Here is a 22,751-nt window from a genome sequence, read left to right as displayed (position 1 = left end):
TTCAACACAGTACACCCCCATAGACTTTCGAGTGTTCAATGCTGACACTGTTATTTTTACGCCCTACTGTTAATTTACTCGATCGCAGCATTTTCTTCCAAATGAAAATCGGATCAACGTTCATTTACAAAACAGTTTGCATAATACACTTGTAATCAGCTTTAATACACAAACAATATGCAGTGTGCTGCTAAATTGAAAGGAATTATACTAAATCGGATTGTAGAAATAACGTTGCAATTTATTGAGATAATCATTTCAATTTGCTACCGTGCTACCGTACTGTATATATACACACATTATGATTTGAACCATCGCCTAGTATTTTATATATGGCTAAATAAAGTCAAAAACGTTCTCGATTCATAAATATTTCAATTAGATTTTGAGATAATGTCAACGTGATATAGTGAGCTTTCTAAATAAAAATGAAATTGAAAGCAATTCGGTTGGAATATTGCGGCACCTAGAATTTATTAAAGGGTGGAACAATTTTCGTCTCATCTATGAAAAGTCAATTAGATCTGTGCGACAGGAGAATAGAATTATGAGAGAATTGACGGAATAAATGGAAATTCCCATTTAAGTTTGGTGCAATGAAGTGGACTGGTAAAGTGTAATTGATCAAATCAGAGATCTATTGTTGCTTTGGTCCCTCTCAATCGTTTTGTAGAATGAATAGAACGATAACTGAATTCAGATCGTTGATTTCAGAAGCTAGTGGTCAAGGATTTACGTTAAAATTCGTATGAAAACGGATGACAAAGCCATCGAAGATTAGTTCTCACCTTCTGATACTTTGTACATCTTGGCACTCCCGATTTGAAAAACTGAATCTTTGACTTCGCCCTGGTCACCGATCTATTGAACTCGATATTTTATCCTTTCACTATAATCTTCGAATTTCAAACTCATAGGTAAATGCTCACCTAACACCTCATGAACCTATAGACATATAAAAAGTTTACCCAATTTAAGACTAAAATTTACATCAAATTAAGAGTAAATCAAGTCCTTGATTTACTTGAACAACCTGCACCACACAACGAAAAAGAAAACCAGTTCGATATTCATAATGTAAATAATTTCGATTTCGATTATCACATCACCTTATTTCAATCATTACATTGCTTACACAATAGGAATCACCATATATGTTCAAAAAAAATTAAAAGACAATCAAAAACTAGCCAAAATATTGTATCACTGCGGTCGTCTGTCATTCATTGTACATACATTGTATATGGTGGCTTTTAATGTAGGTATACCAGTATTGGTTGTGGCAGAAAACAAAAAATTTCACTTTCATTTTTGGTATACCGAAATAAAAGTTTCAGAATATCATTATGCAGTATTAAGTGAATGATATGTTTGCTGAACGTATTAGCTTGAATGTGTGAATATTACACATTGTCTCATTATAAGGTGAAGCGTATTTTAGCATTTTATAGGTGGATACAACTTTTGGATGTAAAATATACAAACGAGTTTGACATCAATTTAAATTGGAACATTCGAACATTTGAAGGGAAAAAAATCGTTTTTCACTAAGGATTCGATTTTCCAACGAATAAATTCGATCACGGCGAGGCCACTACGAAACGTTCAAATCGTTTTCGAATTTATCTAATTTTGTTTTGTCAAGTTAATTTTTCTTAGATACACTGTGTGGTGTAGCATTTGGCAAAGCGATCAAATTCAATTAATTATGCTACATCAATCAATTGATTTCGTTTCTGGAAAAAAGCAATAAACATTAAACATTCTCCACAAAATGATCTTAAGATATAGTGATACATGGCGATAATCGGAATGCAAAAATCGAACAATTAATTGTACATTTCGTCCGAGGTTCCAAATTTTGTCGAGTGGGGACGTTATGGCTTAACCCGAAGGGGTATGAAATATGCATTTACATTGCCTGTTCACGTAAAGCACAGTACGTATACGTGGATTCAAATTTTTATTTTGACGAGTGGGAATGCCGTCCTTCCCTTCGGGTCAAGCTATGACGTCCCAATTCGTCAAAATACAAATTTGAACCCACGGACGTAATCTACTATAAAAGTGGTCGAAATTGAGCGAATTGTAGCCCGTGACATCTCCTTGTTTCATATTCACCATTCCATCATCGAAAAACATTCCATTGCGAAATAGAACATTCAGTTCTACAAAACTTTAATTGATAAAACTTTTCCATATTATTTCGAAAAGCTCTATGAAAATGTAACTTTAGAATGAATTCTGTCGATGCAAAGTGTGACTTAACTGCATTTGTATTGCAAACACATAGAAATTTCCACATCTGACCAATCCATTACACACTGTGTATAGATCAAAATGTAACATACAAAAAAATTTACACAACCATTGAGATATGTCGGTATGTGTCGTTGTGTGTGTGTGTATGGAGCATGATTTTATTTGATTTTTTTTTTGTTCGTTCAAATGTGAGTCAAAGAGTTGAAAGAGTAAATTTTTTTTACTGTACTGAAATATTTTATAAGCAAAGCATTGCATTGATTAACCGTATACGCAAGTAGGTCATTGAAGGAGACGGCACCATCCGGAACATAGGAAGGAACAAGACACGAATAACATCAATTTGGAGGAACGTTAAAACGAGTTATTTTTATTTTTTAGCGCTGGTTATATTATTATTACGTAAAATAAACGAATACGAACAAAAGTGTATTTATTTATAATAAGAAATAATTTCATAAAGAATATTATGTACATATGTACGTTTGTAGGTAGGCGATTGTACATACAGAGAGCGCCACTTTGTACACAGAATTCTCTATTATTTTTTTTGTATTATTGAAATCAGAACGATTTGAATGTTATTTACATTTGATTGCATTTCTAGTTAATATAAAAGGTGAGACGTGAAACAATGATGTTAGAATATTTAACACGAAGTCGTTTTTGATGGGTGATGGTATTTGAGATGTAACGACTGTAGTACGATGTATTATCGAACAATGTATCAAGTGGTTTTCGCTACTTGCTATACTTTTTCGCTATAATTTATTCATTGAAAAGTTTTGCATGAACTTTTTTTCGGGTATGCAATGTGGACATATTGTATGAGTGTTTTATAGCGCAATCAAGTTTAACACATATTGACTAATTATTTCATCGAGATGATGGTAACCGATATGACGACAACTTTCCTTATTGGGAGTGAATTGATTTTTTTTTCCATTTTTCATGAAAATTGAATGACATCAATGACGTTGCAAATAAAACGAGTTATTTTAAATGGTGAAGGTAAATGAAATTCCTCAAATCATACCATGAAAATGGTGTTTGATTCCAAGACTATTCCACAGTATTGTATGCAGCTTGTTTAAACTCTGGAAGTTCATATGTTTAATCATCATTTTTTTTGGTAGGTATGAAGATAGTAGAAGTGTTTCAGAGTCGCAAAGACATTCTGAAGTTTTTGATGTCAGGCGGTCAGGCCTGAAGTCAGTTCTCTAACATATGGTAGCCCAATTAGTTCGATTGGAAAATGCAGTTTGAAAACACACTTTGCATCGAAGCTGATGGTTTTTCGAAGACATTATAGGATAACGGTTGTACGAGCCTCTGGAGAGTACAATTTTTTGTCCGAAAGTGAAATGTTTTTATGAAGGAGGACTTCAAAAGTATTACTAAAAGACATCACTGTTCTTATTTTTAACTTATTTATACATTCAACATATATAGCAGCATGGACTTAAAAAGGCAGCTCGTTTTCGAAACCCAAAAATTGTTTGTATGAAAAAAAATCAATTTTTAGTCTTTTTTTGAGTCTTTTTCTAGGGATCATGGTATCAAAAATGAAAGAGCTCAACATAAATTACAAATAATGAAGTCGGCATCAAATAACCGTCCGGGCTACGGATGTTTTGTGCAATTCTTTCCCAATACATCATAAAACTTTTAATGGTTCAATTCTCAAACCCTTTGAAGCGTTAGCAAACTGAAAATTGCTTTCCGTTTTGTTTCCCATAAATTATCGCTCATAAACACACCACAAAAGACACGTCTCAGATCCTTTTGTTGTCATATTTGTGTCAGATGCATTAAACATAATCAAACATTTATACTTGAGAGATTGAATATTGCGGTTTTTGATGTAATAACCGACTATAATAAACACTGTTTTAACATCGTATTGTACTTTTTGTTGATTTGATTTTATTTTCATTTTTTTTTAAATCCGAAATCAATACTATACGCAAAGAATGACACGCCAGACCGCCATAAATTACAGTTTATAACTTTCATCTCTTCTGGTGAAGGATATCATCGCAATGAAATTTATTTTTTTTGTTTCCGACACACAAATTGTATTGCAAATGTTAAATGCACATGTTTTCTTATATTTAAATTTTATTGAAGCAGATGAATGTGCTGGGTGTTACATTTAAAAGAAATGAAGAAGGAGAGAAGAGAGAAACAGATTTTATAAAAATAAATTCGGTTGTAGAGTAGCGTCAAGAACTTAACACCGTTATGTTTATTTACTACGAAAAAGAAAACATGAAAGAGAAACTTATGGCTAAATGGAATGAACGAATTGGGGTATTTCGTCAGTTATATGATATTAAGTGTGGCATTAGTCAGCCAAAAAAAAAGCATTCCGATGTATTATCCGCAAAGAAAAAACCCTGCGTAATCTCATTGATGTGATGGCTAGTTGACGAGACATTTTGTCATTACCCTTGCAAAAAAGAATGTCTAACCTAATTGTGGGGTTCTAGAGATGTTGGTCTGAAAACTCATTCTATTTTCTATTATAATCATTGCATGGAAACAGAGATCTAGTCATAAAAACTAGACAGATTTTTTGTTCGATAAGTAAGAGCGAAAGTCATTAATATTATGAATGACATCGATATACTAATGCGGGATGTTTTTAAAATAGAAACATAGAAACGATATTCGTTCATATTTGAGACGTTGTTTCCAGGTTACCATTTTTCTGGTGTATCTTATTAATTGTACTCAACCTTCACAGCATGCCCAGCAAGTGTTTCGTTTTCTAATTATTTAAATTTGGTCAATGGTGTGAAAATCATTTCATTTAACGAAATTCGAATTTTTGTGGCAAATCAAATTACGAATCGAAATTAATTGCTGGTTGCGCTCAAAAGGTTGGCAACGAAAAATAGACCGAAAAATCTGTACAAATTGTTTCTTACAAGAATCTTTCCGTTTCCATTTATCTGAGGAACAACCATCCACTAATCGAGTGATCTACTCGTATGAGATGAGATAAAAAAAAAGATTTTTTTTCTATGAAAAGAAACCATTCCACGTTATCAATCAACAATGTGTGAATAACAATGTTAAATTAAATTAACCGAACCACGTGTGTGTATGTACAAGAGTACAATTCAATTCTTTTCTGATTAAGTATTAATGTTTCGTTGGCATTGACCTAATTTAATAACGAAAACGAACAACAACAAAAAAATAACACAATATAAAGACACACACCATGTATACAATACATTTTTGTGTTATATATAATAGACTAGAGAGATATCGCGCTGTTTCTAGCTACCAGAAACAATATCAAAAAGAGACACAAGATTTCGTTTCTTTTTTATGTGCTCAGTTTAATACGTCATAATGTAATTTCGGTCGGTTTATTGATTTCATTTTCATGTAACAAGAAGAACACGAAATTTATTAAATAACCAAACATTCTTCAAGGAAAACAGAATTTGTCAATTTGAATAAAAGGGTCAAATGAGAGAATATATGATTTTGATGCAAATTTGAATGTCTTTCACAATACATAATGAATTCGACCAATTTTCGATCGACGCAATGAGACGTAATATAAAATGGAAAATGTGGTACTCACCTTCTAGCTTCATTCCAACTTCTAAACATTTTTGGAAACGACAGTACGGACATCTTTTCCGTTGGGTTTTGTCAATGTGACATTGACGTTCGGCCACGCACGTATATACTTTCTTATTTTGAACAGTTCGTTTGAAAAATCCTGCAAAGTAAAATATCCATCTTAATAATACGGCAGATTTTATTAGCATTTTAATGGCGGCTATATGGTTTTTAATGTTGCTCTAAGTCTGTGTACTCCATCCGGAATGATAAATCGCTATAAATGTAAAATCCCATCTCTTAGAAGTATGGTAAATATGAGTCTATACAACAGCAAGTTTGCATCGTAAAGCCAGACTGTCTCTGTTAGATACGATACTAAAATAATTGCAAACACATGAATCTTAAGAGACATGTTACTATAACTTATAACAGGACCGCACGCAACGTATGGACAAGTTAAATTGTGTCAAGATCACATCGTTTAAACAAAAAGTTCTGTGGTTCCACGGTAAAAATGACCATCGCTCTCCGAACACAAATTTGTCCCCAGATTCTTTATCAACTAGATCAACTCCAATAATAGCACTTTTGTCACGGTCTCAGTTACTGTTGTCCTAACTAATTTTTTTCGTACTAAATGGCATCTCAACGAATAGAGACAGAAACTTGCAGAAGAGATGGAATTTTGTAGCAATAGTGATCCGGGCGAAGCGCCAGTCAATATTTAAGAAAAGTATTCGGTAGAACAATTATTGAAACGATCTAATTGTTACATCAAACACATACCGAGGTATCACGCGGGGAACTATTCAAATAAGATGGTGTAACGTTATCGATTTCTATTGATGCCGAACGACTGTGATAAGCTGTATCGTTCACTATTCTAAATGACAATTTAATCTTCAAGTTTAAGGGAAAAGCCCGGCTTGTTACTAGGCCATTTAGTTGTTCTCGACAAAGGGTCATATATCGTGTTTGTTTAACTTTGTTAGACTCGCTTCCAAGCGACCAGAAATAAATTTTATTTTAAAATAATTTGGACTTTTATAAATCTATCATTAAGGTATTGGTTCAATGGTAACAAAGTTACAAACGAAATACGCCTCTTTGTCACGAAGGAATATTCAAATTAATTAAACTGTAACATTCAACGAACCGGCATGAAAGGAACATACATAACTAAAATACTTAACCTAAATAGAACATTCTGTACATACCTTTACACGATTCGCACGTCAACAAGCCGTAATGGTATCCGGATACCTTATCACCGCAAACGGGACACAATTCTTCGATACAATCTTTTAAATCAGTTTGATCACATGGATTGATAACAGTACCAACCGGCGGTAACAACGGTATGTATCCTTGTTGTCCCGAATTCATGTTCGTCGGATTATCCGAATATCCTGTTGGAAACATATACTGTGAATCAAAATTGTATATGGAATAGTTATTATGCTGTTGCTGTTGTTGTTGCGTTTGCTGTTGATGTTGATTAGCGCTTTGGGTCTGACCCGATTGCTGTCCCGATCCGGGATTATTATTATTGTTATTGTTGTTATTTAAATTCAAATGGATAATGGTATTGCTACCGGGATACGTATATTGGGGAAGTTGCATTGCATTTACAGTGGCATTGTTGTTACTGCCCTGATTGCCGCCATGCGGCGGCGGACTGACAGATTCATTTAGGTTCATCGAAAATGGATTGAACGACATGAACGCTGCCGAAGATTGTTGCTCCATGTCTAATAACATTTCTTAATTTCTATGTTGCACAATCAATTAATTTGTCATAAGTTTCAGTTTGAAATAGAAATCAAAATTCTTTTTCTTTTTCGTTATTTTTTTTGATATTGTTTGATAAAAAGGGACGGATTGGGTTTTTTGTTTGTTTTTCTTTCTTTTTTTAACTTTCTTTCTTGTGTGTGAGGATATAAACTAAACAACACTGTACAATATTGAGATTGCGGTTTATTTAAATTTATTCACTGATAATCCTTTTGTGGTTGTGGTAACTTGCGGTAAAAATTGTGTGTATTTGCCAAGTCTGAGCAAACTATATTCACTTAAACAAATATTTTAAGTAATGAACGTTATAAATGGGCGATCATGTAACACTTTATTTTATTAACACATGCATTTCGTTTCAAAAAAAGTAATAATTTTTTGTTTTCCAATTGTAGATATTATGGGGCTTTAGGTATTGGTAACAGTTTTATGCCAAGTGATGTAACAAAATTAATTTTTTCGGTTTAGAAAACTTTAAATAACATCGTACCGTCGTAACCCGTAAATAAAGAGTTTTGTTGGAGAAGAAAACCAAATAATTCTTCCAAAAAAAAAATTTAAAAAAATTAAATCAAATCAAAACGAAAAGTTCATCAAAATTGTATCAATTTGTAGTCACATAAGAACAGAAATGTTTTTCTTTTCTATCAGTTCTTGGTGTAAAAGTTCTTAACATTGGATTGTATTGTTGGTTTGATGAGCTTTAGTCCACTTGCTAGTAATGTCCAATAAACCCATATCGTTCGTAACATTTTGTATGTTTCAATGAAACATACTAAAAGTGTTCGGTCCAATAAAGTGTTGAATGTTACTTTTACGAAATGGAAAGATTGTTTTTTTTTTAGAATATTTTCAAACAAAACACATCCTTCTGTTCGTTCACAAAGTTTCAGTTTGTTTGTTTCTCTTGTTTCTAATTTTTTTTTTTTACGAATTTTTTGATTTTGTTTTAAATAATAAAAAGCACCAAGTTTCAAATATTTTATCACAAACAATATTTTCTTTTCAATCACAATTATTAATCCTTTCCATTCCAAAAAAGAAAAAGTGCAGGAAATTTTCAACAAAAATTAAATTGTTCAGTTATATCCAAAACGATGCGATGTCGTACACACAGCGGTAATCCTTTCAGTAAGTTTTGGATAAATATTTTCGAATTCGCCTTTAAGATTTCAATATTTACAACATAAAACAACCGTATGAAACACGGTCGCAGTATGAACACACCTTACGGCTATCACGGGCAATGATTGACTAAATTTAACGAAATTCAAATATTGTTGGCTTTGAGGGCGCACATTATGACACAAAATACTATACTCGCATATACACGAAAAACCAAAACAAGCAGAAAGCGAGTTTTTTCCCTGTGCTACACACGAACTAGTAGCGAGAGATATACCCATTTGTTGTATGGGTATTAATATAAAATATTTCGAATGAGTATATTATGGAAAATATATATTCTCACAAATGAAAACGTTTTCTCTATATGTGTATTGAAATTGAAATGTAGTCATAGTGCGCACATCACACACATCGCACACCCATACACAGAAGACGAGAACAAGTAAAAGAAAAACACGAAAATTTTTTAAAAGCTCTGTCTGTTCAACCGAACCAATAATGAATTTTGTGTTGAGGCAGGAACAAGAAAATGGAAGTAAAATACCAACACATCCGCAACGAAAATAGCTTTCAATTTCATGCGATCCATATTATACTAACAAGAAAAACCGAAACCTACACAACATTACATAGCTTCGGATTGCATATATTTGTATATTGTATATCCAACTCGGCCCACAGTGTCGTACGTATATATATATATATATGCTCAAAACTGAAAACGATAAACTTAATATCGGTTTCATATGACGAAAAAAAAAATAAAATAAATAAATTATGAAGTAACATTTAACATTGCTCCAACCAAACAAATACATGAGTGTAATATAATTACAAAAAATAAAAATAAAATTTTATATATATATCTTAAACAACAGCAGCGAGCTACACAATGATGTGTGGAGTGGAATATATACAATGGAAAATGAATTTTCGAATTTTGTTGTTAACTCATGTAATAAGTGAAAGTGTGGCGGCGACCTACTTTTGGCGATTCAGGTCTATGTTAGCATAGAACGTATATACATATATCTATAATGGAAACACGCTTTCAGTGTATTTTATTCGAATTGAGGAGGTTGAGATGCTTTGGTATCTGTAATGTTGTATTGCGCGTAAATCTAACACAACCAGCTAGCACAAACATTTTTAGATTGTGTCATATTATTGTGTTAGCACAAAAATTGTTGCGCATGTCGCACAATATACACAACATTCATAACCCATACAAAAGCGCTGAAAAGTGAAACAGAATAATTACGACAAACAAACAAAAAAAGTTCTTGGGGAATTGGTTTCAATTTTGTATTTCCATCCAGAGGAATTTTGTTAACAGATGGAATCAGAACTTTATGGCATGTCTGTTAAACGTTTATATATTATGTGGGCTGGGTGCAGTACATTATGCATTTATATACACACGAGTGTTGTGACATTCAAAAAATTTACGAAATTTCGTGTAGAAATTCGTTACATTTATTGATGCTGGTCAAGATCTGGGTTATTCAGTCAGGCAGAGAAATATTCCTGTTAAACGAAGTTCACGCCATAGCAGACAGTTACGTGGATTAGGAAGGAGATGAGTTTTTTCACCCTTTACTAAAGTAATCTGCCAATAAGGGTTGGCTTTGAATAGAATGTAGCCTACAAAACTATTGTAAAGTTTTCTGGGGTGCTTCTAATCGACCTGTCGCCGCTTTAATATACAATTTCATTTGCGTAATCTGTAAACTATGCTGCTTTTACACTGTCTTAGAAACGAATTGTCACCTGTTAGTGACAAAAACATTTAGCTCTCTTGCTTCTGTTGTCTTACATGGCAAAATGTATCTAAAGAAGTTAAAGATTCTAATGTATCAAACACCGAAAAATAGTTTAAGGAACACATGAACCAACAAGAAAATAAATTGTTTGCTAATAACATGTCGTCAGCAAAACGTTTTGGTTACTAGGCAAAAAGACACACCCCCTTGACGCCACAATCTACAATGCCTTTGTAAAGGTGTTTTCAAATTTATACGTCACGATTGATAGAGTTCACAAGTAGTATGAAGTGTGATTCAGTTATCAGATTATTTCGTTTCTGCTACACATGGTTCCGTTCTTCGGGTAACCTTTTAGAAACGAGAAGTGTGTCGTAATAAAATCAGAAAATCCCTTCATTTGAGGTAAGTATCTCACAGCGTTTTAATTCAAAATCTATTACTTCAATATATTTGATCAAACATTCCACTCTATAAGACAACACAAGCCAGACCTCATCGTTTTCTCTTGTCATCGCTATCTATAGTCGTTCCTATAAGGTTAAACTGATGATTTCGTTACGCGCTCATAGGCTTGACCGTCTGGACTGGATGACGTCTGTTTAAATAAAATTATAGAAATGGTTATCTTTGAGTTGTAATAAGTCACTTTTTCTTTTGTCGGAAATACTCATCGAAAAGGCGAAATTGTGCATATACGAGAGCTATTCATATTGCTAAGTAGATTTGTTTCAATAAGATTAAAATTGAGCTTGAAATTAATTCAATGATCGCTACATAAACGATTCTCGTTCCACTAAATATTTTGGGGAATATGTTCGAATAGGCGCCAAGTCAACATTGTCTACTTTACATTTTAATAAAATTAATTGCCAGTCTGTTATGGAAACAAAGACGAAAATCAATATCCAGAGTGAAATAGAAGCATGGACGAAACATAATGGCATCGTTCATTTAATACAGACTGAAATAATGTAATAAAACAAAGGGCATCCGTGTTATTCACTACCAACTTTATTGTTTCCTCTTCAATCAAAAATGAATCACTTTGTTAACTAAAACAAAAACTGCAATTTCGCAGATGCAAATTTGCCAGTAAATTATTATAGGACACTCAGTATGGGACCCAGTCCCATTTTTTTCTTTAAACGTAATGATCTGTGTAATATATGCATTTCGCAATTGCCGTGTATTCGTGTATCCAACAAATTATGAGTTCCCTGCCATTAAGCGGAAGAATGATGTGTGTTCACATCTTGAACGAATTACTTTAATTGAAAATTACTTTTTTTAAGTAGCTCTTTAAAATGCCCACCTTTAAATATTAAGTGAAACAAATTGAAATTAATATCCGAATTACAATTTCACCGATCGCCTAAAAAAAATGAAATTCAGCGAAATGTTGAAATTTTGGTCATAAGAAGTTCCGCAGTTTCTGTGGAAGATACGCGATTTTTAAATCCATGAAAATGGAAACTCCATAGGATTTATTTTTGAGAATTGAAATTCTCTGTACAACTGTTCTGTCCATATCCATCTATGGTCATAGCTAAATGTATAAATGATTACGTCACCAATGTGCTTTTCATGTTCACAAAAGTGTTGCATGAGTAAATGAGTGGTTCCAAAATTACTTTGTTAGCTTACAAAAATAGTGTCCCAACCATTTTCATGAATTGTTTTCAGTTAGGAATAAATATTTAATTTTCTTCATTATTTCCTATTCGTTTTGTTTGTGTTTTTTTGGTGTTATAACTTTTAACAATGCCCTTCTGATTTCGCTAACAAGAAATTTCTACATTTACCTTCCGCCTAAATAAACAAATTTTCTTCATAAATTTACACATTTAACGTAAGCTAATTTTCTAGAAGATAAAACAAAAGACCAACCGAAAACAAAATAAAATAAAAAAATAATTTGCCAAGCGTCAGTTTTCAAGTTTATTTATTTATTTTTTTCTCTCTCGTTTTTATCACAACAAACAAAAATAAAAATAAAAACGAAAGTGCAAGTTGCGCGAGCCTAAGCTGTATGCTGTTTTACAACAATTACGACACACCGAAAATGAAAACCTTTTATGTTGTTTCATTGTGGTTTTTGTATATAAGTCGAATAATAAACATGAAAATTGTTGCAGGGTAAATGCAGTAAGCATAATTGGCGGATGATATTAATGGACATTTAAGTTGTAATGTTGGGTAAGCGGGTAAGTCAATTAGGTTGTTTTTCTGTCTTTCGTTTCTTTCCCATTCGTCGCTTCATATTGCGTTCGCATTCATCGCAATGATAAAAACCCAAAAATTAATTATTTAAAGTTGTATAATCCGTATATTCTGTGATATATTTGTCCATTCGAAATAATAATAATGCGTACACAATATAATGAATGTACGTACCTACATTCGCAACACTTCACTCTGCGTGTACCTACATCAAAAGCGTACTTTTGTGTAGTTATTTATTTATAACACAGTGTTTGTTTACATCAATTCCCAGCTCACTTGATTATAGATAGTCTCTGCTCAGAGACTTTTTAGTAGGTTAGTGGGTCACGACGAAGTCCCCCCGGCTCCGCCGCATCACCTTTGGGGCCGTTCATAAATTACGTAACGCAAATACCCGGGGGGGGGGGTGTTGACCTGGCGTTACGGTCCATACATTTTTTTTAAGGTTCCATACATTTTAGCGTTACAGACCCGGGGGGGGGGGTCTGAAAATTATCAATTTTTGCGTTACGTAATTTATGAACGGCCCCTTTCTCACAAATCGTAAAATAACATTTTTCTTGTTCGGAGAGCCGATTGGGATATCAGAAAATCTTGTTTACGCGCATGACTATAACCATGTTGTAATATTTGAACACATTGAAATATACAGAGAAGAAAAAAAAATATTGTCTGCCATACAGAAAAGCACTTACACAATCACAAAAATGTGGAAAAAGACCAGATATACATATAGTTCGATGATATTACATTTTTTCTGTGTAAATTTTTTTCTTCTTTGCCTTTTTTTTCAAAAATTGATGGAAATGTTTGAATATATGGACGAAATGATTTTAACATTTCAATATACCTGACTTTTCATATATAGAAAATGTTTCGGCTTTGGAAAGGGAAGCGCGTATAATGGCTATAATGAATTATGCCGCTCGATTGAAATGTTTAGCTCAAAAAAAAAATTATTTGGTAATATCGTTGAGCGAATCAGTTTTTAAAGATCAAGGTATGACGGTACAGATGAGACACACAATTTTCACAATAAGATGTCATGTGATTTATAGGATCGGAATCGGAAGCACGATTTCTTTCAGATCTAACCCATTGCTTTTGAATCACTAGGTTGCATGGGTCCCGCAACAAGTACATTTATTAAGAAATTGGGTTCATTAATGCGAAAAGCTTCTGGCCAACCACGCTACATGGATTACCTATTGCAAAAGGTTTCTATTGCAATTCAACGGAGAAACGCTAGTTGCATCTTGGGGACTTTGGGACGTAATAGAGTTGATGATTTTTATTTATTGTCAATATTTGTTTTTGAAAAGATCGTTTTTTACTGGTTGCGACTTGCACATCTAATTTGGTCGGTTTCTTTTAAAACGCTTCAACTTACACCAACATATGCATTCAGGGCTAATTTTAGAGAATTTTAATTCTGAAAAGTTCCGAAAATTCGGAAAAGTTACGAAAAAATTCAGAGATTTTTATTCGGAACTTTTCAATTGTTTCAGAATTTTTGGCGTACATAATAAGGCGGTACATGCTTGCCGGAAATTCGTTCCATAGTCTAAAATCTTTATTCTAACAGTTTTTTTTGTCGACAAGCAACTCAATAAACGAGTGAAACAAGGCATCTAGACTATGTAACAAACTTTCGCAAACATATACCTTGTTATGCCCCAAAGAATACCAGAAATATTTTGGTTGGAGATATAAGATGGATTTACAAAATCATTGCTTTGGAAAACACAAACAGTGCATCTTGCGATCATTTACGAATGGCAATGTCATATGTTATCGACAGCGGAAATAAAAATAAGCGATCAACTCTTGCTATTACAGTCATACATGGTAAAATGGATGTTTAAACAGTTGAAGTAAAAGATTTCATATCAGTCTTTTGAAACTAGTTAGTTCAAGCGAAGTAATAGATTCGATATCAGAACTGGTGAACTGGCTTAGCTTCTGTGAAACGTTTTAATTTAATTAGTAGTAACTTCGTGTATAATTTCCAATTTTTTCAATAGTGCATAGTATTATATCACAGCTGTTTCATTCACTCAATTAATGAACCTTTCTGAAGCTCAATAAATACTTTCAATGAGAATGGTGCCGCGTGGTTTTATCTGCTTCGAACAGGAGAACCCCAAAGAGCATAGGTATGAAACATTTCGCTTAAACACGTAAATCATATTCGGACTACATATTTTTTTGGCGTTGACCAATACTTTCCATTTCTTTTAATTAGCTGTCGTTTTTAATTAACTTTTTCAATTTAAAAAATCAGGTTCATGCCAACCAATTCCGTATGATTAAACAGAAAACTTTGGTTGTGTATTTTAACCTTTTTACGATTCGTAAGACCAGGCGTGAGACTTCGAACAAGCAGCTTAAAATTTTGTTTATAAATTTTTCGTTTTTAATTTCAAGAATTTTTTGCTGAGTTTTAAACTCGAAACTAGCTAGTTCACAAAAGTCGCTAGATACATCTGCTTGATACAAAAGTATTTTCTCAATTCATATTCTCAACGACATGAAAAATGTTCTTTGTTCTTCTGCAATAATTAGGTTTTTTTTAAAAAGGAAAGTTAACTTAACCGGTAACCGGTACTGAAAAGTTTACAGAGCATGACTATTTGAAGAGAGTCCATCCAAACATTTTTGCAAAATGTAAGCAGGTACCAAATACAAAATTCTTAATCCCAAAAATAATTTCGCAATGATAATGAGTAACATTCACACTCTTCCCCTCGTTGAATGCAAACTTTATAAAAAAAAATATTTATGCAAATTTTACATGATATAAATAACCAGACATGCGAAACGTAATAAACAAATGAATCAAGAATACCATATGTCGCTTGTACTGTACATTGTACAAGTAATATTTTATGTATGACTTAACATTACCCTTTTTCGTGTAAGTACAAAAAGAGTTGGTAAAAGTCTGTTGTGATTCACAAGAATCACAAAGAAACTGACGATATGTCTGCAAAAGAAAGAAGAGAGAGAAAAAAAAACACGCGCAGACAAGATTCGCGGATAAACGAATTATAAAATTCGTTCAATTTTTATGTAACTTTGCGAGAATGACAACATTTTTTGGATGTGGTAGGTTAAGCGAAAATGTTTTGAAATGTTGTTCTTTGAAAAATCAGAAACATCTGTGAATTAAAAAGAACGATTTAACGCTAAGAACGATATAAACGAAGTCTCGTTCCGGTAACATTAAGTTAATGTTCTTGGTTCCACCCAAAGTCTAGTATTATTTGCGAATGAATTCCTAACACTTCATTCGATTTCCAAACTTTTCTTTGTGCATTTCTTCCGCAAATTTTGGGCTTTGCTTCGCAGGGTGGGCAATCAATAATGTTGTCTACACAAGATTGAAACCGGTCGGTAAACCTTTTTTCATCCGCATCAATTCGAAAAGAAGAAAGAAAACTGGTGCAAAGACTTTTCAGAACTCATGTTGTACAGACTTCTATCTAACAAATAAATTCTCACAAACCATTCACTAAAAATGTCATTCTCAAAATTTGACTCTTGACTGTATAAAGTCTGAGCAATTCACATGGTTTGACTTGTAACAATATTTTACTCCACACGCTTCAGCAAAGTACTGTAACTAATTTTGAAATTATTAAAATACGAAACAGTCGTACCCATTAAGATGTGAAAACGACCGATAACTATTATCGTAAAAAAAAAACGTTTCGGTGAAGGATCCCAGTAAACAATGTGGATAAGAACCGTTTTTTTATTGCACCTATTGCACCATAAAAGAGATTTTTTTCCCTACTTCGTCCTGATAATGTCCGTCTATTTTTCGGCTACGATGCACATAAATACAAAAAAAATGCATAAACTAACAAACAACCGAATATAAAACGATAAATTCTTTAATGACTTGCAGAGGGACAATATAAACATTTATGTTTTTTTCATTGTTAATAATATGAAAAGTCAAAGGGTATTGTGTACTTTTAAAGCGTATAATTTTCGTTATGTCTTTCGAAAATATTTACTCAGATTTTGGGATAATAACGGAGAGAAAGTTCGAAGATATTTTTTTCTTCTTGTCGGGATGTATGTAAATTTCAAATTTATTTTTTCGTTTACAAAAAAATAGTCTATGGTGATGATTGCACCCTGATGTGCTTTTCACACCACGAGACTCTAAATATGTCAGCACGTGACTATTTTTGTATTTTGTTTGTTTGCAAGTTTTGTATTCTATTTTGAAACAACACAACGAGTAATAATTAATCGACGTCTAAATAAGGTAAACTCACATAAAAACCATTAGGAGAAAAATTTTCGAAATAAATCGATTGTTCAATGTAAAGGCTTTTATTCGAATTATGTTAAATTATAATTGAAACAGAATATCTACAACCAATCATCCGATTTTAACGTTAGAACGAAAACTAATGCTGAGTTGTAAATGTATTTCTTAACGTCAAAAATACATATTAGCTCAAGTGCAGTTTGATTTGAGGTCAATGTTATCAAGTCTATAAATAATATAAAATAAAAAAAAAAACGATTTGGATGACCGTAAATTAATTTCATTTTTTTTCTTGTTTTGTTATTGAAGCATTTGAAATTAAATAAAATTATTTATAAATTCGTTCTGAAACCACAGGCCAATCTTTATAACGTACAGACGTAGCCGTAACTATCCACACTCGATTATTTATGATTGTCTTGTTCATCATGTGATTCTAGTTGTACCAAATGAAAACGTTTTGGGTACAAGTTTGACATCTGTTATCGACAACAATGACAAAAATAAGCGATGGGTCTCTGCTCTGGTTTTATACAGTGAAATAAATGTTGAAACAAATGAAGTATTAGATTTTCTGAAATATACTCAACAAAAGAAGAAACAGATCAAATAAATGCAGCGTGATACACCTGCCGTTTCCAACAGAACAGCACATTTAACGATTAAAAGATAATCCAATTTATGAGATAAACTATCAAAAATAGTAGGACTTCGTCGACTAGTATTCAAATTCCGTTCCTCTCATTTACCGGTTCTACAGTTCTGTGAACTAGATATACATATCAGCGTGTGAGGGCCTTTAAAAAAAATTGGCTCAAGGGAATGAAAGGTATCCCTCTCTGCCCAGTCTTAACATCAGGTGAACCAATAGATCAAAAAAATTATGCGTCGATCTCCAAGTCGATTTGAACTTCATTCAATGTATGATTTCATATAATGAGGCGTGAGATGCGACAGAACCTGTCCGCTACCATATCGAGGACATAAAAAATTTCAAATAGAAACTGCTGGTGATATTAGTCAAGTGTCTGTCTCAGGTCCTAGTTGCTTTTAATTCAAAAAAATATAATTGTTCTTCAAATCATTTAACCGTATCTCATCAGTGATATATCGTGAATCAAATGCACAGATTACCACCATCAGTGCACCGAATTCGTTTATCAAATCTATACAGTTTCCATCATGGCAGATAAATAAACTAAATATAAATACACACAGCAGATATGTATATCAAATTAATTGTTGCTAACAAAACATAAAAATATAAATGTTACAGGTGTGCATTGAGTGTTGCGTGCATTGAGGCGCTAACTGTGCCAAGGACAGAAAATTAAAAAAAAACGTCTGAATTATAAAAAAACTACTATACAAATTCGTATATCTGCTCTCTGTGTTTGTACAAACATAGTAATAGGTTTGTATATGAATATCTTTCAAATGCAGGGTTGTGTACACAAAACTTATTTTTTTCCAATTGGTTTTTTTCGTCATTTCTTAACTCTTTTTTTTCGTGTGTGTTTCATTCCATCAATTAACTGTGTGTTAGACCTGAATAATTAATGTACCAACAAAAATGTAAAACTCTGTCCAGTCGTTTTGGTGTCCCTATAAATAATAAATTGAAGAGAATTTTCGTCATTTCGATCCAACATTTAAAAAACGAAAAGAAATATAAAGATCTTTTTTAGCTTGATGTGTGTATAAATTTGTCGACGCCGAAATGAAAATCATTTTGGTGTGTGCGTGTTCTTCAAAACTATATATACACACAAATTTTTGCGTTGATGATTTTTATGGTAAGTGTTTTTTTTTCGTGGTTATTACGAAATAAATAATAATTTTGCAACGAGAGTAATCCGTCTGAAATGTTGTTAATACAGTTGTGCAATGCATGATACGTTAAAGGTACACAGTTTTGAATGGATGGAAGGAAAAAGAAGAAGAAGAAATGAAAAAGGGAAAAGGGAAGTCTGGTTTGTGTACCTTACATTTAAATTTTGTATGTACGCTCATTGTTTTTTTATTTCTTTAAATAGAATATCAATGAGTTTGTGTACTGTATAACGTCTAAGGGATAAAAAGAGAAATGTAAGAACGTCGCGTCGCCAGACTATAATAAAACGAAAAACCTGAACACTCTGACTGGCATTCTATGAAGATAGATAGGTAGATTAATGAAATCGAAATTAAAATTCAATTTTTTTAATTGATTATAAGCAATGCACACACAATTTTATACCCGAAACTAATAACCAATTCGATAAATGTTTCATTAGCTCTTTGTGTTATTATATTCATTCATAACCAAATATTTATTTTCCAAATTAACAACTATAAAAATGAGTTTCCATTTTTAACTTTGGCAATTATATTGCACACATCCAGTTTAAGTACATGGTATTCTCTTTTTTTTGAAAGTTATATAAGAACCAGCAGTGGGTATATTTTAGTGTTATATGTCTGACTGTAAGAAACATTTAAAAATATTTTTATATTTTTCATATACATAACATTATATAGACACATACAACACACGGTCAACGATTATTATTTCATCCGAAAACCGAAAATTAAAATAAAAATGAAAGCGAAAGTGCAAAAAGAAACACGATTACTGCAAAAATTATACTGGAATTTTTTTTTTTTTAAGTTTCATTTAGGTATAATGCGAGTATGTACAATTGGATAAAATCTACATAATATGTTGAATAATTATACGAGAGTGAAACCGATTCGATTTATGCCATATATTTCATTTTTGTACCATGTCCCACTAACCTACTGACAGTGACACCAATTAATAATAGTTTTTCGTTTTTTTTTATATACACGTTTTCAATACACAATAATTTTCCATTTCATTTGCATTTTATTAAATTATTCGCGAATTATTACTCAGTTGGAGTGTGTGTACCAGTGTACCTATATATAAACAGATTGGTTTATATCGAGCATTACATATACATATACTGAGATTATATCATCCATGTCAATGAAAATTCATTTTCTATGCCCTCTGTTAATATAATAGCTAGGTATACATTTGCTGCTTATTACTTAAGCCTTATAATTAGCTAATTATTTCTCATTCGGTCGATTTATGAGAAATTAATTTCTACTGAGAGCTAAACACAATCAGAAACTCGTGTCAGTTATTAAAATCGTACGACACATGAAGACTGAGTCCTAGTTTTAATAAAAAAGGGAATTGTCATTCACGAATCGGATGTGTATTATACCATTCTAATTTTAGACGTTCCATTTGACTCAAATGTAATGACGTTGCTATCCTTAATTATCTTACCTTTCAACTGTGTACGTCGAAACAGGTCTTTTTATGCATCATTTACGTAAGCTGTCAACGAATCGACTTTTTTTTCATTTTGAATCCCGAACCTTACGCAGAATAGAGCTAAGATTTCATTTATTTTTCGATTTGTTTTTATGTGTTGCTTTGCACAACAATTCGATTTATTCTGCCTTGATAAGTGAAAGTTAACTTGAAATTTCACGAATACGAGACGTGTTAAAATAAAGAATCTCGTATAATCGTTAACGAAAGAACAAAAGTTCCATAAAGATCTTGATAACCCACGAAAAAGCAAAGTCTAAATTATAATTCGAAAATATTGTAGAGATGTACCGGTTACTTTCAAAACCCGGCCCGGAATGTGAATAAATTCGAGTCAGTAGAACTCGACCAAATCTTTCAAAAGTCTAGAGATTGTAACCTACGATTGAGATCCACAACACTATTTAAGCGAATGGGAAGAATTTCCGTGAAGCAAGCTAAACGTAGCGCACAAAACTTTTCTTTCTGGAGCTACTCTCCAAGGTATTTTTGCTTTTAATCAATAACCAACAGTACTGAGTCAGTAGTATCACCTAAAAAGAAAATTGCGAACAAAAAATTTACTTTAAAATTAACCCTATCCAGCCAGACTAGAATCGACAACGACTGCAAGAATATGAGACAAGCTCTGACGACCTGATTAGCATTAGAAATAAAATGTTAATAATACTGAAGTTAAAGATTATGTCAAACTCTAGTAGCTGTCATGTATTTATATGAAGTAGCAGATTTAAAGATTTTGTAAATCCAAAGATAATTTGTATTGCAAAACTACACCCTGTTATGCTAGGTTTTCTGATTCCGTGCAACCCGCTGACCTCTACAATTCGTCTGAGTAGAAGAAAATTGGTTTACCATTACGTAAACAAATTGATGTGTGAATTAAATAAAACTGAAAATTTCTGAGAAATATTCTTACACGCGGAATATCAAACGTTTTACTTAAACAACTGTAATGACAATCTAAAGAATTTATATGAAAAATGGTTACATCGCATTGCATCTGTAAAGAATTCAATTGTTTACAAGACGAAAATGTTTATTCTGAAACATATTCTTGGATTATTTGATCAAAATGTAATTTTGCATTCGAAAATGTAGTTCGGGTTCTTCGAGAACTCAAACCAGAAATTATTTCTAATAAACGTTTGATGGGACCATTTTGCAATAAAATTTCAATATCCGAAATAGACGGGCAATTTCTTCTGATTTGATGACGTTCTCATGTATTAACGCGTTTTTTTGCACATTATAAAATCGATAAGTGGTTAGCAAAAAAGAAGATGATAATGAAACGTAACACCGAATGTTTGCTCAAAATTTCACTACTGATATTAAAAAGTCGTGATGGAAACTTTATGTAAAGTGCTGTATGTTGCACATAGCTATATGAAGCGACAATCAATGACGGGCCATGACATTTGACAGGTTTTAAAGATTTTTTTTCTCTTTAATTTATTGAGTCAATAAGCAGACAGAAACAAATATTTGATGTTTGCTTAAAATCTAATAAGACTTGAGGCTGGACATACAAATTTTATTTCTTATAAGAATCTATCGGGAAAGATTGAACAAAGTAACCCTTTGGGGGTTACCGGCTTCATATAACTAATTTGTAAGAGGCACGAAATTTGAAAATGTTCATGCAAAATCCACTTAAAAGTCCATTTGTGAATCGCCAGAATTATGTGTGACAGTATGACCAGTCCAGGCCTGTAAGAAGGCTAGTTACCGGCTTTTGTCACTATCAACTCAGTTCCAAGACAGGAATGTCGCTGTGAAATATTTTTAGACTAGTCTAAAACATTAGGAGTTCATGGTAGCGCATGCCTTACCATCTAAAAAAAAATGCACGCAAAATTCTGGCAGCATCTGATAGGCTCTTCCTTTTTCTAGCGAAACTGAGATGGGAAATATGGGACTGAAATGAAATGGGCTGGGCAAGAAGTATCAATTCACTTAATCATTCAAGTAAACGAGAAACTGGCTAGAAACGGATCAGAGCCACAAAAACAACAACAAATTATTCCATAAAAATGTGAAGTCGTAGCCCCAGTATGTTATTGTGAACATGTCTTCAATTATTTTCCCATTTCAACCGCAATAACAATATTTTACTATCCTGTGATGTTGACTACTATTATACCCGATTTATTGGCCCATTCAAAATAATGTATTCGGATTTAATGAAGTAATAAATTCACCTTTGATCATCATAACAATCTGCAGTAAGTGCAGTTTTTCTAATTCAATATATTATAAAGAATTTTCGAACATGTGCATAATCATAAATGTAGAGCAATATGTGCAATGATGCATTTGACCTATTTCGCATAAAAATAAATCGCCA

General features: G+C 32.5%; 1 protein-coding gene across 9 annotated transcripts in view; it reads right to left on the bottom strand.

The window, feature by feature from the left end:
• The window catches only part of LOC119080184 (nuclear hormone receptor FTZ-F1), a 51,018-nt gene that overhangs the window by 22,074 nt on the left and 6,193 nt on the right, over nt 1-22,751 (bottom strand). For 7 of the 9 annotated variants that reach the window (XM_037188415.1, XM_037188414.1, XM_037188416.1 and 4 more), the window contains exons 2-3: nt 7,068-7,259; nt 5,867-6,007 (exon numbers count right to left, since the gene is read on the bottom strand). In XM_037188415.1, coding sequence (XP_037044310.1) covers nt 5,867-6,007; nt 7,068-7,259 — 333 coding nt within the window. Of the gene's footprint in view, nt 1-5,866; nt 6,008-7,067; nt 8,905-22,751 lie in introns of those variants that run through there. The other 2 variants (XM_037188419.1, XM_037188422.1) reach the window with 2 other exon arrangements.

This window comes from Bradysia coprophila, unplaced genomic scaffold (assembly GCF_014529535.1).
Source record: "Bradysia coprophila strain Holo2 unplaced genomic scaffold, BU_Bcop_v1 contig_350, whole genome shotgun sequence".
NCBI lineage: Eukaryota > Metazoa > Arthropoda > Insecta > Diptera > Sciaridae > Bradysia > Bradysia coprophila.
This window is presented reverse-complemented; position numbering and strand designations above follow the sequence as displayed.